The sequence below is a fragment of the Panthera pardus genome, unplaced genomic scaffold (genome assembly GCF_024362965.1).
Source record: "Panthera pardus isolate Hobbes unplaced genomic scaffold, ASM2436296v1 HiC_scaffold_24, whole genome shotgun sequence".
In the NCBI taxonomy this organism is placed as follows: Eukaryota; Metazoa; Chordata; class Mammalia; order Carnivora; family Felidae; genus Panthera; species Panthera pardus.
In genome coordinates this window covers 29,742,388-29,764,640 of record NW_026526810.1, presented here as the reverse complement: position 1 = coordinate 29,764,640, position 22,253 = coordinate 29,742,388, and the positions used below count along the sequence as shown (strand labels likewise).

The 22,253-nt window shown below is 52.6% G+C and overlaps 1 protein-coding gene across 2 annotated transcripts in view; it reads right to left on the bottom strand.

The window, feature by feature from the left end:
* The window catches only part of ITGA11 (integrin subunit alpha 11), a 123,819-nt gene that overhangs the window by 59,894 nt on the left and 41,672 nt on the right, over nucleotides 1-22,253 (bottom strand). Inside the window, exon 3 of one of the 2 annotated variants that reach the window (XM_053888919.1) lies at nucleotides 1,426-1,526. In XM_053888919.1, the coding sequence (XP_053744894.1) occupies nucleotides 1,426-1,526 (101 nt within the window). Of the gene's footprint in view, nucleotides 1-1,420; nucleotides 1,528-22,253 lie in introns of those variants that run through there. The other variant, XM_053888920.1, reaches the window with a different exon arrangement.

The window sequence follows — 22,253 nt, the reverse complement described above, 5'->3', positions numbered from 1 at the left end:
GGTTATCACACAGCATTCATCACTACCTATAGCATATCCCTATCTATTGCTACTGCTTTCCTGTTTGTCTGCTTGCTTATTGTTCCCTCCCAGCAGAGCTCTTGGCTTCTTGTTCCCTGCTGTATCCCCAGAAACTAGCAAGGTGCTTGGGGCATAAAATGTGCTCAGAAAAGGGGGACCTCACCTTACACATGAGCAAACAGAGGCTCAGAGAGAGCACGTGTGCTCCTTGTGGACACGATGCGACGAAACTGTCCAAGTGGAAGAAGGAACCCAGCTTGGCTTGTTTGGGAAGCCTGTGCCTTCAGGGTGGTGATGACTGGGTTCTGCGAGCCACCAGCCAGGCTCTTGCTTCCCCCAGCTTATTTCCTCACTAAAGTCTGGGCCCCGGCTGTGCTGGGGTTTGAACTTCCCACCCACGGCGCTGAGGCAGATGTGGACAGCGGGAGCTTCCAGCACCGTGTGATGGGACCAGCTGGCCACCCTGGGGATCTGGGTTCTGGGGCTTTCTCTTTGATGCAGACCTTCTCATCCATCTGCTTATCTCTTGGAGCTCTGCCGTCTCCCCCACCAGGCCCACACTGCCTCCCTTCACCTCCCCAGCGAGCCCCACCCTGCCGTGTAGGGCAGAGGCCGCCTCTCTAGAAGTCAGGAAGACCAAGGGGCCTGGCCCTGGGAAAGGCCAGTCCTTTATGGGAGGGTTGGAAATACAGCTTCTCAGCCCAAATGGAATTTTTGCTCCCTTCTGAAAGCAACGTGATGGCCCAGCCACTGTCCAACATTTAGGACAAGGTGGACGTGCTTTATAGGATCAGTGTGTGTGTTTTAACGGATGCACATGTATGGATACACACACGAATCGTACAAAGGCTCTTCGGCGAGGACAAAGCCTTCATTTCAGAAAGGCAGTGCTGCTTACTGAGGACTGCCTGGGGTGGAAACTTGGCCTTGCCGCTTATTAGCTAGGTGACCCTGGGCAGGTCCCCCCATCTCGTATGGTTGTCGAGGGGATCAGATGAGTCAAAATTCCTAAAAGTGCTTAAAGCAGTGGCTGCCACATGGTGAAGATTATATAAGATATATGAATGCTGGCTATTCTTATTGCAAAATCGGAAAGAAGACAGGAAATGTTTTTCCCCTGCTAAGAGTGCAAACCTTGTGTTGAGGGGCCGTGGATGAGTCAGAAAGAGGAATGGCCTGCAACACCGGGGGCCCTGCTTTGAATCCTAGCCGGCCCTTGACAAGCTGTATGGCTCTGGGAATGTTTCTTCCTCTCTCTGGCCTCAGCTTGCTCGTCTGTAAAATGGGGGCAGCGGTACCAGGGTGGCTGTGACTGTGTGACTATGGGCATGGATGTGCTTTAAAGATTGTCCCGCCCTAGACGATGGTTGGCCTCACTGTGGGGAGACCAGTGGCTCACGTTACCCAGGTTGAGCTTGGTGCAGTTCCCGTGGGTCACCGGACACTTGTACACGTCTCCCGTCTTCTGGTGGCCGTTGGTTTCCAATGGAGCGCCCACGACCAGCCTGGGAAGGAAGAGAAGACAAGTAAAGACCGACCCTGGAGAAGGTGCTCCTTCCTGGCAAAGGATGGAACCCAGAGGGCAGTGCTGAGATGGGCTGGGGAAGGTGAGAGGAAATCCTGGAGGAACAGCCACGTACAGACACCCCAACGTAGACCTTTGCCTCCCACGGAGAGGGACACTGTGTATTCAGCATGACGTCATGGGATCTGTGACCTAATCCGGGTCCTTGCCAGGATCTAGAGATACAGAGACGAAGACCACACGGGCCCCGTTACAAATGAGATGGAGGTAATCCTCGGGAGAAGAGGTCAGGGCAGACATCGCGGAGGAGATGTGCTGGGGCTGGGTCTTAACAGATGACTATGAGTTTGCCAAATAGTGGGAGGGTGGTAACGGTGGGCATTAGGCAGAGGAATGACGATTTTGGAGCCAAGGAGTCTTGACCATTTGTCAAGGCTACCTTCCACAGGTAATGCGACCCATTCCTCACTTTATCTGACAGTCTTTCAGCTGGTGACCCAGGGGCTGGGGCATGGTGTATATTGGTCATTCATGGCTGCCCCGTGAGCCACTAACGTTTTGCTCAGGGTGGGTGAGGCAGCCAGTGGGGCCAAAGGGTGGCCAGGGGCAGCCACCCAGCTGGGGCCTCTGCCTTGAGCCTATGCCTTTGTGACCTTAGAGGTCTTGGCAGGTTTTTTTTTTTTTTTTTAAGTTTTATCTTCTTTTTTTTTTTTTAATGTTTATTTATTTTTGAGAGAGAGAGAGAGAGAGAGAGAGAGAGAGAAAGGGAGGGGCAGAGAGAGAGGGAGACACGGAATCCAAAGCAGGCTCCAGGCTCCGAGCTGTCAGCACAGCTGCCACCACCAACCCTGAAGACCAGGGGCAGTCCCCCTGGACAGCCCTAAGGCCCTATCCTTACAGCCCCCCCCCCACCCCCTCTGTGCCTCATCTCTAACTCACCAGAGAGCAGCAGCATGGGGGGCGGCCCAGAGTGGCCCTGGGAGGCAGCCGGACCCCCACTGCCGACATAAGACACAGCCCTGAAAGCAGGCGTGGTTTCCCTTCACCTGCTCACCCTGTCAGTGCCACCTGCCCACCTCTGGTGCATCTGGAACCCTCTAGGCCCCCAGTCCTGCTCTCAGCCAGCAGCCGCCTCCTCTGCTCGGGCCTGAGCGCTAATAGTGACTCAAGAATGAAGCCCTCACAGGGACAGCTGATGTGCCACAGCTCACACAGCCCTAGAGGTCTCCCAGACCCCGAGGCACAGGCAATAGACTTCTGTGGAGCTCGGGGCCCAGGGGTAGATGAGACACTGGCACAAGGAGATGGCTCTGGACCCCTGCTGTCCCAGCAGCTCCCCACTCCTGGCAATGCTGCCCAAAGAAGCAATCGTGTCTTCTGACTTACGCTGGCTGAGAGGGGACAGGCCTAGAGGTTCAGGCTCCCCAGGACTCCAGAGGCTTCAGGGGATCAGATTACCTCCCCCCTGCCCGGCTCCTGCCCACTTCTCCCCACAATCGGGGAAGAGAACGAGGTCTGAAGTGGGGGTTAACTGAGCTCTGTTTGAAATTAGAGTTTATGAAATAAGAGCTGAAGTTTCTCCCCTGGGAACCAGATAATGACAGATTCTAAATATATCTGCTTATTAAGCATGCCTATTTTTGACCAGCAGGAATTAATTGGACCCATAAAATCTGTTTGTCTAGACGACGTGATTTTTGGCTACTTAATTCTGTGAGCGATTGTGTGGTCAAGGCTGCTCCATTCTTTCCAGCAAGGCAGGGGAGTGGAGAGAGACAGAGAGAGAGAGAGAGAGAGAGAGAGAGAGAGAGAGAGAGAGAGAGAGAGAGAGAGAGAGGGAGGAGAGAGACAGAGAGAGACAAAGAGAGAGTGGGGGAGGGAGGGGCAGACAGAGAGGGATGGAGGGAGGGAGGGAGCTAGCTATCAGTACGTGGAGCTTGGGCTCCAGGCTTGCTTTTCTGGCTGCTTGAGTTTTCAAGGACAAATATGTGACCAAGTCATCCAGAGGAATGTTGTGACCAAGTCTTCCCAGAGGAAAGCCCTGACCACTGCCTGGTGGTGAATGCTTTCTGGAAAGAGTGCCTTTGAGGAACACCTTGTAGGGTGCCTCTGGGAGAACCATGCACAGCAGGTTCTAGATCAGACAAACCATGGCCATCTGCTAGAAAAGCCATCTCCAAGTGTCTTCCAGAAAACACCCCAGCAGCCTGACAAGCAGACTTCTCGCAACTCTGCCCATTTTATGCAGTAGAACTTTGACGCCTCATTGGCCTGCTTGGTGGGGCCCCCAAACACAGGAAAACCCTTCGGACTGAGATTTTAGGAGCCAGGTCTTCCTCCTGGTTTGGCCCCGAGCTTGCTGTGTGGCCTTGAGAAGTCATTGAACTGTCCAGATCTTGGTTTCCTTGGCCGTGACGTGGGGTTAACCACCCCTGTACTGTCCCCATAGTACAGATGCAGGAGCTGAAGCCCCAGGAGGGACCAGACCCAGCCCCCCCCAGTTTGAATGTGGCAGACCTGGGACCAGTCCTCCTGGGACAGCTTTCTCTGTGCTGCCCCAAATATTTCCTCGCCGTGAAGTGAGGGCCTCGGTCAGCCCTCTTCACCACTCTTGAGTCTTGGCATTACATAGGCCTGTCGGGCTTGAGGTTTTGAGGATATGATTCAATCTCACTGCGAGGGGGTAACTGCCCAAGCCCGGGGAAAATGTTTGCGTCACCGCCGAGACCAGACAAATTGCTCCTGGGGTCTGGCAGCCCTGACCATCCCCTGTGGCCTCAGCCTTATATAGCCATATGCGGCCTCAGGGCCTGTCGTGCCTCCGGGGGCAGGACACAGGACACCAATCTCTCCGGTGTGGGCACCAGACGGCAAAGCAAACCCCAAAGGTCATGGCGAGCATCGGGCCCCTTCCATGGGCCATGTGCTGTGACTCACTGGCTGTGGGCACCCGGCATTCTTCCGGGAGCAGGGCTGCTGTGGATGGGGGAACTGGCAGCAGGCTTCAGCCATAGCCCTGTGGGACCCCTCCCTGGAGGCTGCCCTCTATAGAAGCAGGGACTTGCCAAGGGAGGAGGCCCACCCGGGAGATGGCCACCTAAGGAAGAAAGGTGTGGCCCCACTGAGTGCGGGGCTCCTTGGCTCCCAGCAGGTCACAGGCTAAGAGAAGGGACCTTGGCTCACCAACAGGGTCCCATGGGAACTCATCCTGACCTCTGTTATCCTTGGTTTCATCCTTCAGGGCAATTTTAGTCTCTGAACCTTTTATTTCTTTTAATCTTTATTTATTTTTGAGAGAGAGAGAGAGAGAGAGAGAGCGAGCGAGCATGAGCGGGGGAGGAGCAGAGAGAGAGGGAGACACAGAATCCGAAACAGGCTCCAGGCTCCGAGCTGTCAGCACAGAGCCCGACGCGGGGCTAGAACTCACGATCCGCGAGTTCATGACCTGAGCCAAGTCGGACACTCAACCGACTGAGCCACCCAGGTGCCCCAAGTCTCTGAACCTTTTAAAACGTACGCTTCTGGGGCGCCTGGGTGGCTCAGTCGGTTAAGAGTCCGACTCTTGATTTCGGCTTCGCAGTTCGTGAGATTGAGCCCTGCATGGGGCTCTGTGCCAACCGCGTGGGGATTGTGATTCTCTCTCTCCCTCTCTCTCTCTGCTCCTCCCCTGCTCTCTCTCTCTTTCAAAATAAATAAATACACTTTAAAAAATAAAAAAGTAAAATGCACGCTCCTATCAGAAGAAAGGTAACACATACCTCCAATGTGTATAAATTTATATGTAAATTATACCAGAGTGAAACTGTCAGTCTGTATATGAAATACCAGTAACCTTTTTTTTTTTTTCAGATAAAATATAAACTTAAACAGAACTTGAATCATTTTGTTTCTGTGCCCAAGTATACTGTCCTACACATCCCACCCTGGAGACCATCCCTTTAAGATACAGCAAAATTCCCACCTACTCCAAGAAGCCCTCCCTGATTACCCCCCACCCCCAGGCTTTCCCACATGACCTAGCATGTAATCCCTGCTGCCTGCTGTGGTCGGTGTTTTAGTGTCATAACTCCTTGAGGCCTGAGACGTCCTCATCTGCCTTGCTACACTAGCATTGGGTGGTCTGGAAGGCCCTCGGTAAAGAGGTACCTATCACCTGACCTGACCTTCTGGTTGACAGTCCATGGCAGCAGGAGCAGCCCTGGGGGCTTTCGGCTTTGCCTCATACCTAAGAGGAGTCCCAAATTCAGTGCCTAGAAAAAGGGTTACTGAGAAATCGAGTAGTGTCTGCGCACAGAAGTTCAAAGGAGTGACCCAGCTTCCAGGTTGACTCAACGTTGCTTGCTTCCCTGGTTCCCATGTCTCTCTTCCCACAGTCCTCACTCTTGTGAGGTTCTAGGGACTGAGCACATACCTCAGGCTGGGCCAGTTTTAGCCTCTGGCTGCAGTGATTGAGTCAGGGTCACCCCAGTCAGAGTGAGTTTCAGGACTTCCTTTTGGACCAAAGGGTTCCTTTTCTCTGGATGCCATAGTATGTAAGGACAAGCCCTGGAATTCCTGGCAGTCACCTGGTGGCAATGAGAGGTGTGAGCTGATGCATGGAGAGGGGGAGGCCTGACAGAGGAACAAGAGAAAGAGCCCAAGTCCTGATGATACTGTGAAACCCTGGATCAAACTCTACCTGAAGCCAGAACTGCTGCTGGGCTTTTTCAGATATATAAGCAGATATATATATATACCTACTTTTTACTGTATAAGCCTCTTTGGGGTGAGGTTTCAGGTATTTGTAACCACAGACATGTAACTAGAGTGAGTAAGGCCAAAAAACACCCACATAGTTAAAATTACCCTTAGAAATTCCATATATTACCACGCTCTAAGAGGAACCTGACATCCAAGACCAAGAAGACAGGAGCAGATTCATATCCCTGAGCTCATGCTCCATCTGGGGCATATATTTACTTTGTCGTGCATGGCAGGTGGACCCTCAGACACCATGTATATTATTTCTCTCTCGTTGTTTAACCAAATGTATAAAACCGTCCCCTGGCCTAGCCTTGTGGGAACAGAAATCCTTTTGTTCTATGTGCATCGCACTTACAACAGCTACTTGGACAGGGAGCTCTGCACTCCAGGTGTTTCTGGTTGCCTGGTAACAGGCCTCGCAGGCCGTCAGAGCTGGGAGGAAACCGGGCTTGGGTCAGTCTCATGATGGACCAGTGAGTCACCGGAAGCCAGAGCAGGGCAATGCTATGTCTGAGGCCTCAGAGCAGACAGTGACAGCACCGGACTGGTGCACAGCATCCTGATTCTCAGGGCAATGGTCCCCCAAAGCATGGGGTGGGGGGCAGGGCTCTAGGGGGTCTGGGAAGGCAGATGTGAACAGCTTAGCCCTCCAGCAGCAGATAGGGTAAGCAAAGGCCATGGGCACAAACGGGCCAGATGCTTGGGGAAGAAAAGAGGAAACTTCCTATGGATGGGCCTGCCCTTGGAGGCGGTCCTGAGCCCAGAGGCCAGCACAGACTGCTGAGGAAAGGCAAGAAGTGGGTTTCAACCCCTTCCTGGGAAGCCTTCTGCCCCTCTCTGCAAGATCTGGCCCTCGAGTCCTAAGAAATCCTATCATGACTGATGGTTTTTTTTCATTTTAATGAGTCCCTTTTTAAAAAAATTTGTTTAAATGTTTATTCATATTTTTGAGAGAGAGAGAGAGAGAGAGAGAGAGAGAGAGAGAGAGAGAGACAGAGAGAGAGACAGAGCATGAGGGGGGGAGGGGCAGAGAGAGAAGGAGACACAGAATCTGAAGCAGGCTCCAGGCTCTGAGCTGTCAGCACAGAGTCCGATGTGGGGCTCGAACTCGCATATGTGAGATCGTGACCTGAGCCGAAGTCGGACGCTCAACCGACTGAGCCACCCAGGAGCCCCTAATGGGTGGCTTTTGATGCAATTAAGTTGCACTTGATTTTGATCACCGGGACAGCTTTGAGTCTGGAAGGGCAGTTACTATCTGAGGCTCAGAAGGTGATGTGAGAAGCCTGTGGAGAAACGTTGGGACTCCAAGTCCAGTGCTCTTTCCACCATTGTGAGAGAGGGGCCAGTTCAGATGGCCCAGCACGGAGAGGGGCTGCCCTCCTGGAGCCAGCTGGGCCTGTCCCCCAGGGGCCTCCTCTCCTCCTCTCCCACCCGTCCTAGTCCCTCCCTCACCTGTTCCTCTCTCCTGGCCCCCCTCCTCCGCTCAAACCCACCCAGGCCCTTTGTTCCGTTTCTTTCCTGGCTACATTTTCCTTTCCTGAAATCAGATAGGGGCATCAGAGAGGGGGGTCCACTTGAGCAGCAGAGAGCTCGAGGGAACAAAGGAGAGACTATTCCTTTAGTGAGGTTTTTCCTCTCCCTCGCTCTGCATGGAAAATGTAATCTTCTCCAGCCAGCGTGAATATGGTGGCTAATGTGTTCAAGATGGGGCTGGGGAAGGGCCGAGTGCTGGGGGTGGGGGCCCTGGGGCTGCACTGGCGGGGGGCAGGGTGTGGAGGAGGAGCCCATCTGGGACCTGCTGGAGGGGAGGTGTTGGCACCGCAGGGCTTCCTGGTTTGTTTGGAGGGGCTCGTGGTTCCCTGTGGCTCGGACGCCTGGCAAGGCCTGGACTCCCGGGGGCCAGGAAAATGAAGCCCCCTCTATTGGCCAGCACATCCCTTACTCTCCCTGCCTCTGTACAAGCCTCGTCAGAGGCGTGTATTAAAAACAAACACTTGTACTGTGACGATCGATTTTATGTGTCAACTTGACTGAGCTATGGGGTGTCCCGATATTCGGTCGGATGTTATTCCAGGTATATCTGTGAGGGTGTTTGGAGAGGAGATGAACACTTAAATCTGAAGACTGAGTAGACTGTCCTCCCTAATGTAGGCGGGCCTCGTTAAAGCAGTTGAAGGCCTGAATACAACAGAAGGGCAGACCCTAGCCCGAATAACAGAGACTCCTTCCTGACTGCCTTAGAACTGGGACACTGGCTTTTTCTTACTTTTGGACTCTAATTAAAACAGCAGCTCTCCTAGGTCTTTAGCCAGCGGGCCTTCGTACTGGAGCTACAATATCAGCACCTCTGAGTCTCCAGTTTGCTGATGTACCAATCTGATGTGCAGATCACAGGACTTGTCAGGCTCCATAATCATGTGAACCAACTCCTTATAATAAATCTCTTTATATATACATATATATATGTATATGTATGTGCATGCATATGCATGTGTGTATATGTATATGCATGTGTGTATATATGCATGTGTGTATATATGTACATGTATGCATGTATACGTATGTGTATGCATATACGCATGTGTGCATATATGTATATGTGTATATGTGCATGTATATGTGTATATGTGTACATGTATATGTATGATATATGCATGTATACATATATGTATATATGTGCATGTGCGTATATGTGTGTGCATGTGTGTGTGTATATGTGTCTCTGTGTACATGTATGTGTATATATATATATATATATATATATATATATATATACACGCATATGCATACACATCCTATTGGTTCTGTTTCTCCGGAGAAATGGATTTCTCCTAATACATTTACATAGTGCTTGGTATGTTCTAAGGGTTTTACACATATTATTTGTGTAAAATAATGATCCATGCCCTCATTCATTCACTGAGTCATAAGCATTTCTTGAGTTCCTGCTAATGGCCAAGCACTAGGGCCACCATGATGAACGTGATGTCATCCTGCCTTCAGGAGGTCTCCAGAGGAGCCTGCCGGATGAGACAGGCAGGCTAACAGGCCATTACAACACAGTAATAGTTTCAAAGTAGTTCCCAGACCACAGCATCAGCCTCCGCTGGAGCGGGTTAGAAACGCAACATCTTGGGCCTCACCCCAGACCTACGGAATCAGACACTAAAGGGGGCCCAGCATCCGTGTATTAACAAGCCTTCCAGGGGCTACTGATGCATGCTTAAGTTTGAGAAGCATCATAATGCATAGGGTGATCTGCAGCCCTAACTGGGCTCACACCCCAAATCCATTCCAGTAAAATCCACCCACTTCACTGTTCCTGCCAATGCTCTGTATTAGTTCACTGCCCCTCACCTGCCTGTCCCCACTTTTACCAGGGTGGCTCTGAAAGCTGCACGGCCGGGTCTGTCACTTAGGGCTCCTCTCCAATGTCATCGCCCTCAACGGGCCTTTCCTGGCCACCTGCCACTCCTGTGTCACCACCCTGCCTTAGCTTCTCATAGCACTTCCTCCTCCCTGAAGGTGCCTTCTTTTTTTCCTGGTCATCAGCCTTACCTCCCAGTAGCACGTGAGCTGAAAGGGGTTGAGGACCTCATTGGTCAGGCTTGCATCTTTTGATACACCAGCACCCACAAGAGTGCCTGGCATGGAGTAGCGCCCCCAAATACAGTTGTCAGATGAATCAGCCAGTCAGATGGCTCAGTGGGATGACTGTAATCCCGTAGCCTGCCATTTGGGGCCACTGAGTACAGGCCCTCTTTGGACACCTGTTAATCCAGCAGGGAGACTGGAACAAGCTCTATTAGGAGAGCCAACACCCGAGACAAGGCTATTAACTGTGCTGGGCCTCAGTGTTCTCATCTACCAAATGGGATGGACCATACCTGGGCTACTAGTGTTTCAAGGGTGGTGGGTCCCAGACCTTGCTGGTCATCAGAGTAATTGGTGGGTTGCTGGTGCAGGTTCCCGGGCCTCACCTCCAGAAGGTTCTAATTCAACCAGTTGGGGACAGGGCCCAGGAATCTATTTTTAGAAGCTCCCAGATGTGCAGGAAGGATTGGGAGCACTTGTGTAAAAGATCTGTCGAGGAAGCCAGAGAGGAGGCCCCATGGATATGTGAAAAAGCACATATGTCCCAGGAATTTTTATTACGTCTTGGGATCATGACCACAGCAATCTTCCTGGCTGTCCGGGAATGGTCCAAGAATGGTTTTTTGTTTGTTTGTTTGTTTGTTTGTTTTTAATTTTCTTTCTTTTGGTCGCAAGAAAACGCGTAAGAGATACCTACTTCAACACACAAGTAATTCATGCTTGTTGTCTAATGTTCACAGTACAGAACTGTGCAAAGTCGAACAGGCAAGGCCTCCCCCTTCTTCCTCACCCAGCCCTCTGCAGATAACTATCAGTAGCAACAGGGGTGCAGACAACCTTCCAGGCATTTATGTAGTGAATTTGAAAAATGGAACATTCTACATACATGATTCTGTAGTGGGGTTTTTTCACTTAATTGTTTTATACTCGAACAAATTTCCATGTCAGTATGTTCACTGCCACACTTACACCTGGTCCCTCGGCCCCTGCCCTGGCTCCCGCTGTGACCCTTCTCTGACTACACCCCCTCCTATGGGGTGAGGAGTCCCAGGGGTCAAAGGGACAGACCACGTCCTACCCAGTCTGGGTACCGGGACTCTGAAATCTCTTGCCCAAACAGCTCAGGACAGACCTCTTCCATGGATCTTTCTTTCTTTCTTTCCTTTTTAAAGTTTATTTATTTAATATTTTTTGATAGAGAGGGTGAGAGAGAGCACAGGATGGGGAGGGGCAGAGAGGGGGAGAGACAGAATCCCACTCGGGGCTCGAATTCATGAACTGTGAGATCATGACCCGAGCGGAGATCGAGGGTCTGATACTTAACGGACGGAGCCATCCAGTCGCGCCTGGATCTTTCTGATGGTGGACCCCACCACCAGTGGGGCTAGCCAAGGAGTGGCCGCTCACTGGGGGTGTGCAGAGAGCTTGGATGTGTAGCCGGGGGTGTTGACATGTGCCAGGTCTCTCAATTACCAAGAGAGAGCTGGAGGCGGGAAGAAAAGATGGTGGGCCACGGACCAGAGCCTCCATGTGCTTTCTGGACCCAGGTTCCTCAGATGTTAAGGGTGGGTCTGGACAATAAAGCTCTGCCTCATCTTTATACTGGTGCCACGGTCTACATCTTTATACAGTGTTCCACTCTTCTTTTCAGTCATTTCTTGTACTGACAGATCCCTCTTCCTAGTGATAGACGTTCAGGTGCTTTAGGGGCACCGAGGTGGCTCCGTTGGTTGAGCATCCGACCTTGGCTCAGGTCAGGATCTCACAGTTCATGAGTTCGAACCCCGCATCGGGCTCTCTGCTGCCAGTGCAGAACCCACTTCGGATCCTCTGTCCCCGCCTCTCTCTGCCTCTCCCCCGCTCACGCTCTCTCTCTCAAAAATAAATAAACATTAAAAAAAAAGATGTTCAGGTGCTTTAACAAAATGTTCCCCCTGAACAGCTTTTCATCAATACTAATGAATAGGCCTCTGTGCACAAGTAGTCACGCATAGCAATACAAGCAGTAGGTACAAAGCCCGTGCCTGTTACGAGGCAGGCAGGCCCTGGAGCCGGCCCTCGTCGCCTTGGGCACAGAGCCTGCTGACAAGCATCGTCACAGACGTTGACTCCACAAGCTTGGCTTTCTGCTTTGTTCCTGGAAACTTCTGGGTCCACCTCAGCTTACATCCAATCAGCATTTTTTTCCTACGTTGCATAAGAGGGAAGACTGAGGGAAGGTCACCGCAAAGGACAATCTCAACCCACCGGAAGGGAAAATGAGAACCTGACCCACTGACGGTGAAGGGCAGGGTGGCTGATGTGTGCCAGTCAGCTCAGTGCCCCTCCCCTTCATACACCCGGATCCCGGTCTCATGGGGTCACTTGCCCTACTTTTCACCAGACCTGGAAGTTTCCTTCCTGCCTCTCTGTGTGCAGTCCCCTAAGTCCAAACTCTTGAGCCTTCCCCATTCCATCCACTCTTCGGTGCCTCTTCTTCCAGGATGCCCTCCTTGATCTCTCAGCTGAAAGCTCTCTCTGAATTCCCGTGAAGTTTTGTTTGTACCCATCTTGTTGGACTTTTTTTTCTCTCCTTTAGATAATTTGTCTCTAGATAGCAGAGAGAGAGAGAGAGAGAGAGAGAGAGAGAGAGAGAGAGACACTCCTGATCATCTTTAAATCTCCCCCTTCAGTGCTGGTCAAAGTACCTTGAATATGGTCTAGGCTTAATGACTGTTTGTTGAGTGAATATGCAACGGGCAGCTGGAGGCCCCTGCTCATTTTGCAAAGACATCTTCTCTCTGCTTCTCAGGGTGTAGCTAGGAGCTGAGTTCTTCGGGGCCCCGTCTGCAGATGGGCCACCAACTTTGGAATACCCTTGGCTTGGCGCTCCCCGGGAAGGTGTGGTCTGGTCTCAGCGCACAGTGTAAAGAACCGCCCCCCCCCCCACCCCGCCCTTCTCTTTTCAAAATGTCCCACGAACTTGCTTGTTTTTCCAAGTCATGCTCGGAGTTCCTCCCTGTCCCCAGGTTTCTAACAGCTCTTTCCTCTGAAAATGAAACACAAACACACCAATGGTCTGGGCAGATGTCCCTCAGGGGAATGTATAGTTTCAATGTCGTGGCAGGTGCTAGTCTGACAGCTCCTCGGTGATTACTTGGTAGCAACGAAAGCGGCCTTGGAAGGAAATGCCTGCTCTCTCCCCGGGGCTGGCCCGGCCCCTCAGGTTCACGGTCAGGATGGTGATGTTCAAAATGTGACTAGCACACACACCCAGCAGCTCACTGCGCTGTTCCCAGGGCCCCGGGAGGCAAGCGGACAAGAGCAGTTATCCCCATTTGGCTGAAGGAGACAGCAAGGCCCAGAGAACGTCAGACTCTCTGGGCGGAGTTTGAGGCGCAGCTGGAATGTTCGTTGTTCCTACTGTGTGCGCCGCTCGCTCCAGCAGCCCTGTGCACCCAGGTAAGGGAGAAGACGGGGGCACAGGCAGAACAACAGAGGCTGCTTATCAGTTTGGGGCCTGTTGACATGTTTATGGCTCATTCCCATCTACTCCCAGATGGGCTGAGCGACCTGCGGCGTGCCCCCTGCCCTCTCTGCACCCGTGTCCTCACCTGTGAAATGAGAGCGTGGGCAATTCAGTTCAGAGAGTCAGACTTACTATGAGTGGGACACTGAGGACTGAAAACTGAATGAAGGAAGCACAGTCCACACCCTGTGTGGAGTCCACACCCTTCATTTGGTTTCAGTGTGGAGGACAGTGCTACGAGCGGGGCCCCAGGTGTGTGGGGGAGGCACAGAGGGCACCTGCTCAGCCAGCTGGGAAGCCTTCCTGAAGCAGGCAACTCCTAGATGGAGACCTGCATGGTGGATAGGTGTCACCCAGGTGAAGAGGGACTGGGGCCCACGGGGAGGAACGATGGTCCTGAAGGTGCCAGGCTTACGTGCGTGATTCTAACGCACCTGCCGTGGCAAAGGCTTCCATGGGCCAGGGATGGACCCAGAGAGACAGACAAGTCTCTCCCTTCACAGAGCTGGGGGTGGGGGTCATCCTCACCTGGGCTCACTCCATTCATCCCCCTTCCTCCTCCCCACTTACGTCTCCCCGACACTCCAAATCCCCACCTTGTCCCCTCGGCTTGTGCGGAGAACTCTACCTAAAGTAGCCCGAAGTGTAGACAGATGGTTAGATGTCTACATGCTTGACGTCCATCGCATATCCCCCCCCAATCAGATTAACTCCCCTGCACCCCTGCCCCACTTTCCAGGGTCTCTAAATTCCTGCCACTGGCCACCCCCTTGGGTTTAGGCACTGAAGGTCACTCTAAAAGTAAGCCTGGAAAGGAACTAACCTACGAATCCATGAGAACTCACAAAGCCCTTAAATCAGTGGCTCCAGAACCTGGCTGGGAATCAGGCTTATCTGGGGATGTTTAGAAGTACCCCCAGAGATTCTGATTTTGCAAGTCTTGGACTGGGCTAAGGAATCTGTATACTTTTTACATCTTTCACAGGGAATTCCATCCTGCCAGCTTTAGGAACCTCTAGATTGCATTATCAGGTGATCACCAGGTTTTGCAATAATGGAAAGCGGGCCACAGAGGAATTGGGGGCAGGATGCCCAGTCAAGAAACAGTTAACAAACAGGGCACCTGGGTGGCTCAGTCCAGGAGGCGGCCGACTTCGGCTCAGGTCACGATCTCACGGTTCGTGAGTTCGAGCCCAAGAAAGAAACAGTTAACAAGCACTACTTAACAAACATCGACTTTCAGAGCACTTCGTATGAACAAGCAAGCAAACTAACGAACGCATAAATGAATGTTTGGGGGGGCACTTTATTACGTGCCAGGCACTTCCTCCGACGTTAACATTAATCCTCTGACATCAGTCCTCACAGCAGCCCTGTGAGAGAGACAGCAGTCCCGTTTTAAAGCTGAGGAAACTGATACACAGAAGCCAGGTGACTCATCCAAGTCACTCAGCTGGCTGAGGGGCAACTCCTTGGCCTCATTCTCCCCGTCTCTGGGCAGAAGAGGGCAGGGAGCCCTGAGTTGCATCAGCGAATTATTGGCTAGGCAGAATCCTTCGAAGTACTTTCTTTCTGGTTCGAAGCTCAGATTTATTTCCCTCCTCTCCCCTCTGGATCGTGAGTAATGACTCTTCTTACAACACTATTATTTGAGAGGCTGGAAAGAAGCAAAGAGTCTGTAGACTCACTTGAACCACTGGAGGGTAGAGTCTGACATTACATTTTTGGAACCATCCTCCCCCCTGGGTTACAACATCCTTGGCTCAGTGGTTGGGGAGAAGCAGAGAGGACAGTGCAGAGAAGAGGCGTTGCCAAGTGAGGCATTTGGCGTTGGGCCAGACCGCCATCCACCGTCCACCTGCTGCCTCCCCTGCAGGGGGCACCTCTCCCATACCTCAGCCTTTCATCGGCCTCTCCCATGGGGGGCCACTGTCCCCAGGCCCTTTACCACCAGAATGTCCAGCTTAGGGCTGCCCTGAGATTTAGCCTGGATCACAGCCTGACTTCTAGAACCATTCTTCCCTTTCTCCTTCTATGGGTCTGTGCCAAGCAATGATGAATCAAAGGCAAGCCCTATCCTTGGGGGCCCACGGCTCCCTTTCCCTCATTACTCGTCTTCCCTCTCTATTTATTTCATGTCCCCCTCTCCTTTACTATTTCTCTTTAAAAAAAAATTTTTTTTTAAACAGTTATTCATGTTTGAGTGAGAGAGAGACAGCACATGAGCAGGCGAGAAGAGAGAGGGGGAGACACAGAATAGGAAGCAGGCTCCAGGCTCTGAGCTGTCAGCACAGCCCAACATGGGGCTCGAACCCATGAACTGCGAGATCATGACCTGAGCTGAAGTTGGACGCTTAACCGACTGAGCCCCCCAGGCGCCCCTCCTTTGCTATTTCTCTTCATTGGTTTTTTCTACAACTTTCCACGTCTGTCTTATTGGCTCAGGGTGACTCATCACAGCTACACCAGGAAGAAATGATTCAAGAGGGACAGTGGAAGGATTTAGGGATTCCACAGAAAGCAACAGCAACCTTGTCAAGATGGTCTCTGGTCAATGACAAGCCTTTGCCATCGGCCGTGTGTGCCTGAGGGTTGGAGCCGTGTGGAAGAGAAAAAGAGCCATTTGAAGAGTCTGGGATCCTGAGGAAGCCTTCTTCAGGAAGAAGTCAGGGAAAGCTAGAAGGAGCTATTCTATCCAAGCCTGGAGGAAACGAGTTTCAAGTTAAGCAGTGGCCCATCACTGGTAAGATTAGTGAGAAAAAGCATGGATATAGCAAGCACATGGATTTGTTTTCATAATTGAATACAACCTTAAAACATGATTATTGTGGTTTTCTTTCTTTTTTTATTTTTATTTTTTTCTTTTACAGAGAGCAGGAGAGAGGGGAAGAGGGAGAGAGAGAGAATCTTAACAGGCTCCACGCTTGGAGCTCGGCGGGGAGCTAGAGGCGGGGCTCGATGCTACGATCCTGGGATCACGACCTGAGCCAAAATCAAGAGTCGGACGCTCAACCAACTGAACCACCCAGGCGCCCCGATTGTGGTTTTCAACAAAGAGTTCTGTGTTTCACATTTTATAGCCTGACCCAGCGGAAGCACGGGCTACCCTGAACGGTAACATCTACAGGGCGCCTAGAGGATTGGCGTGAGGAGCCGTTACCGGGCTGCCTCGCTCCCCCTGGTGTCAGTTATGAGAACTGCAGATAAAGTGCCAATGAGCAATTAATAACCAGTCTTGAAAATTCAAACTTATGCAATTATAGTTAAGACATTCTCAACATGGAGTGAGTTTCAGTATTACTTTGTTCTCCTCGTAAGGAACCCTCCTTCCCTGTCCGGCACTGGACCTAGAAAGGACGTTGGGGTCCCAAAAAGAGCCCTGCTGGCAGAGACGGGGGAGCCAGGCGTTGGAGTCCATAGGCCCCGGGGGCAAGGGGGGCGAGGGGAGCGAGGTGGTGGTGGGTGGAGACAATGCTGAGTTGGCAAATCCCTCTGGCTTCCCTGAACTGCCCAAATTAAATTTATTTTCTTTCATGGAGGTTAGTAACCAGGAGACTTTCCTTTCAGCGTTTCCACTACCAAGATTGTGCGTCTTACCCCCAAAGCATGCAGTGGTTGGCCCCTTGCCTCTCCCAGCTCAGCACTAAAGTCATTCGCCACCCAGAGGACCCGCTCAAGCTCCCTGTCAGGTTGATCAGTCGTCTCTGTGGCTCAGGTTCCCTGGGCCGTCGCCTACATACTCTTCAAGTCCTGGGTTTCCCTGTGTGGTTCTGGCATTAAAGAAAGGAGGAGGAGGAGGGGGGGGGCAGGGGAAGGGAAGGAAGAGGAGGGGGAGGAAGAGGGGGAGGAGGAGAAGAGGGAAGAAGAGAGGGGGAGGGGGAGGAGGAAGAAGAAGAAAAAAGAAGAAGAAGAAGAAGAAGAAGAAGAAGAAGAAGAAGAAGAAGAAGAAGAAGGAGGAGAAGGAGGAGGAGGAGAAGAAGGAGGAGGAGGAGAAGGAGGAGGAGGAGGAGAAGGAGGAGGAGGAGGAGAAGGAGGAGGAGGAGAAGGAGGAGGAGGAGGAGAAGGAGGAGGAGGAGGAGGAGGAGGAGGAGAGGGAGAGGACAAGAAAGAAAGGAGGAGAGGAAGAGACAACAAGGCAAGAAGAGATCAAAGTATCTGGAGCTTGGAGGAGCCTGGAAAACGTTTGCTGGCTGCGTCTTAAGCTGTGGGCCTCTGGTACGTCTTCCAGGCCCTGAAGGACCCTGAAGGGCCCCCAGCTCCTTCCCCAGGAGGACCACTGTCTGGATATCCACTGCTCCGGCCCTCTGGGGGAGGGGCGGGGAGCACTCTCTTCTTGTGCATGTGCTGCCTGCCAGGGTCTGCTGGGTATCTTGGCCTGGGGCCCTGAGCCAACATCCCCCCACCTCCCTTCCGCGAGCAGTTTTTCTCTCTCTCTTCCTCTCTCTGGTGCGTTGGGTGGTTTCATCCTATCCTGTGCTGTAGTGATTTATCCTTTAACCAGAATGAGTCATGGCACCGGATTTTATTTGTTCCAAGAGAAAATAGCAGAGGGTATTTATGCACTGCGGTATTGGGAGCCTGCTCCAGGGCCTGAGCCAGGAAAAGGGCTTAGGACGTTCCTGGGTGAGATTTCTCCAGCAACAAAGGCTGAGGCCGCCCCAGGCCTGACAACCAGCATGGGCACCAAGGAGGAGGGATGGGCTTGGATAAGACCCGTCATTCTGCCCCAAACAACAGTCCTTAGGGCCCTTTTTCTTGACACCTCTCCCCAGACACCATATCCTTTTGTGGGGGACAGGCCAGCATAAGGCACTAACTTATCCAGCAAAATCTGCCCACTCACCATCTCCTATTGCTCCCTCATGAAAACACATTTGGGCTCGCATCACTATGCCCATTTCGCAGATGAAGAAACCCTGGTCCAGTAAGTGGCTGTGACATGCTTCAGTTCCGGCGGCTTGGAAAGTGGCTGAGCAGAGAAGGGAATGCAGGTTTGTGTGGATCTGGACGCCTAGATGTTTCCTGCAGTAAAAAGCCACCTCCTCGTGCCTTTGTGTATCTGCCCAGGCAGAAGATCTGCACCAATCTTGAGACCTGCCATAACCCTGAGGGAGGGGGCCACGAATGAGAGGCTGGAAACCGCCGGGGTTGGGAGGGGAGAGAAGGGCAGGGCCTGAGGGCACCCCGGGGCTTAGGCTTGACACTCAGTTTTTGTGGACTTATTCCTCATGGATTAGCTTTCCAGTCAACCCCAAATTCTATCACCAGCGGGCCTCCTGTTATCTGAGAAGGTCTATACAGAAAGGCATTGGAAAGAATGAACACCTTACCCACATTCCAACTTAGTGTAAGTAGCTACCACCTAGTGATCTTGAGACAAGAGACCCAGGATGGTGGGTAGACTAAGCCTTGGGCAGTTTTCACCTGGGCGCCAGGTGGGGATATCACAGGAGGAGGAGGCTGGCTCCTGTCGCAGGAAGAGGAGTTGGGAGACCTGGTTTCAATCCTGCCTCTCCCACTCACTTGCTGTGTGACCTTGGTGTAGTCTCTGTCTCTGGCACTCAGTTTCCTTGTCTATAAAATAAGGGGATTGGGGTGAAGAATTTCTAAGACCCTTCCCAGGCGGGAGGGGGGGAGAGATGCCCCCTGCCTGGGGTCTCTGCCAGAGGAGAGGTCTCTGGGGAGAGATGGGGTATCTACTATCCTATACGGGGCAGGTCCGTTCCAATTTTGTCTTAGGGGCTGAGGGTACCTGACTCCCACGTGATGCCAAGCTTTTGGGGGGAAGTGGTGGTCCTCGCAGGGTGTGCACGCAGCCCTCCATCTCGCTCCCCAATACCTCAGTGTCCACATGCAGGACAATGGCACAGCCCTTTCAGCATCTGACCACACAGTCCCTGAGTTCAGTCATCGCAGAAGAATTCACAGGGACCCCCTCAAAGAGATGGGAGGCTGTCTAGGACTTTGGATGAACCAAGCCGCCAAATCTGTCCTTCTGTTGCTGAGGGTGATGACAGTTATACTCAAGATGCTTCTTTTCCCCAAACGGAAGTTGCTGTTTCCCACCAGGACACCCCAGAATTGCCTGGAGACTGAGGCGCCAGCATGGTTCTGTGGGGGTCCCCCTAATCTACTGGATTCCCTCTCTGTTTCCTCTCTGCCTCCAGGGCCCTTCCCCCTCGCTCCCCTGTCTGCACAGAAGCTCCCCTCTGTCCCCAGCCATGGGTGTGCACCACTGGCCAGGTAGCACTGGAAGGCATCGGAGCAGGCCAGGTGGGCAGATGCCGGGGAGTTGGGCCGGGGTCCCTCCCCTTAAGGGTACAGTCAGGCTGATGAGATTAATACACTGGTGGCTGTGCACAGGAGCGAGGGCTGGGAAGGGGGGGTACAGGACAGTCTCCCCTGGCTTTGGCCCCACCTGAGACTCCAGTGCAGGGGCCAAGGAGGAAGTGGGGCGTGGGGAGACAAGGGATGCGGTGGAGGAGGGACTGAAGGGGCGGAGGGGAAGAAACACTGAAAAGTAAGGAGCAGGATGGGAAATCCAGAAACCAGGCAGAGGAAATGGGCAAAGAGAAGAAAAAAGAAAATGGAAAGGTAGGAGAAGGCAGAAGAAGGGCTAAGGGAGACAGGAGGAGTCTTAGGGGGATGACAATAGTGAAGTGTGAGCAGGTTTTCGCAAACCGCCCCCGCTCCCCCTGCAGCCCCATCCCCAGCTGGCTCTGGGCTCTCAAAGTCCCCATTTCCCCACAGGTTCCCCGCACACGGTTCAGGTCATTTTGCTTCTGCCTGTTGCCATGAACTTAAGATTCCGGGGACAGAGATCTCTAGGTCTGTGGTTCTCAGAGTGTGGTCCCCAGACCAGCAGCCCCAGCAGCCCCTGGGAGCTTGCTTAGACAAGTGAGTTCTCAGGTCCCACCCCAGACCTGCGGACCCAGAAACTCTGGATGTGGGGCCCTCGGGGGACTCTGGTGCCCCTGCTGACTTGTGAGGACCACTTGCTCTAGAGGTTCACACAAGTTGCAGTGAGTCCTCTTGAGAGCCTCTAGATGTACTCTGTGTGCGTAAGTGTGCATCCTGAGTGTTTCTGTCCGTCCATCGCAAGGGCTCCGGCCCCGTAGAGGTTTGCCCAGCGCTGCAAACTCCCCGGCTGGGCCCCCGGCGGCTTCTCGGAGAGGCTCTCGGGGACAAGCTTCAGAGTGTGTGCACCACCCCCTCTGTCTTGCAATTCTCCCCTCCTCTGCGACACTGAGCCCCCTTATCCCCCTTGCCTCTGATGGTTCTCCCTCCTCCCCACTCCCACCCACGGGCATCATAGGGTTCTTTCCTCAGCCCCCTCCTTCTCTCTGAACGCTCCTCTGTGAACCTAGTTCTCCCAATGCACATCTGAGTCTGGGCCCTGATCTCCCCGCCAAGGTGAAGGTCTCTGTCCCCTGCTGCCGGCCGGCCACCTGTCCCCGATGACCCTTGGATACCTCAGACCAATGGGGCCAAAGCTTAGCTCACATGTTCCCCCAAAGTCTGTCTCCTATTGCTGGGTTTTGCTTTTCTGTTTTTTCATTGTCTTGCCAGTCAGCCAGATATGCCCCCAGCCATCCTTCAACCTGTTTCATCTGCCGCCTTCTCTTCTTGCCTTAGCTCGCTCTACTCCAGCCACACTCATGGTTCCTTGAACATGCTGAGCATCTTCCTACCTCAGGGCCTTTACACTTGCCATCCTCTCTGCCTGGAACACTCTTTTTTTTTTTTTTTTTTTTTTTCAAGTATCCATGATTGTCTCAGATTCTCCCTTTCCTTCCGGTCTCTGACTGCTGTCACCCTAGCATTGAGGTCTTTCTTGGTGGCCAGCATAAGGCGGCAGCACTTCCCCCAACTCGTAAGCTCCCCTTACCCTGCCTAATGCTTCTCCATTGCACGGATCACCATCTGACAGATGATGGGGAAACTGACAATGTGTCTTCCCCCGCTAGAAGAAGGGCTCCATCAGGGTTGGGACTCTGTAGTTTTGTTCACCATTGAATTCCCAGGATCTAGCACCAGGTTCTCAAGGATGAATGAATGAACTACTGACACTCATAAGGTCCGCCCCTTCCTCAAGCCCCGGCCCTTAGACCTTCCCCTTAACCTAGACTTCCATAGCCTTCCCACCAGCCTCCTCACCTCTAGGCTCTCCTCTCTTGGTTCCATCCTCACATAGTAGCCAAACTGAGCACCCTGAAAATTAATACCTCGGGTGAACCGCTCTCCTGCTCTGAAACCTCCAATGGCTCCCCATTGCCTCCCAGATACAGTCGCCTTGCTCTGGTGTCTAGGAGTCTCTAGGGTATTGTCCTCGCCCTCCCAGTCTTTGGCCTCACTGCTCTGCTTTCTGCACCTTCTCCTCCAGCCACATGGGATGGCATCCTTTCTCTAAACATGGCCTCTTTTTTTTTTCTCCTCTGCACAATCACCCATGCTGTTCCATCCATCTGTTATATTTTTCTCACCCACATCCATTCTGCCCATGGAAATCCTACCCATCTGGAAGCCCCCTCCTCCATAGCCTCCCCCGACTCCTTCCGCCTCCTGAATTAGAAATTTCTCCCTCACATGAATTCCCCTGATCTTTTCTGTGTGCACTCTCTTGGTATTTATTGATCATTGGGTATTGGTTGGGGTTCTATGAGCATACACCCTCTCTTCCTGGCTGGGCACAGCACATTTATGTGACTCTGCTAGAGTTGGGTCCTGGGGGACACCACTGCCTCAGTTCCCATGGGGCCAGCAGCATGGCCAGTGGGGAGAGACAGCGCCGACGGAGACTGTGGGTTTCCAGCTGGTGGGGCTGCTTCTGTTCTGGGCTCCTCTGGGGCTAATGAGACC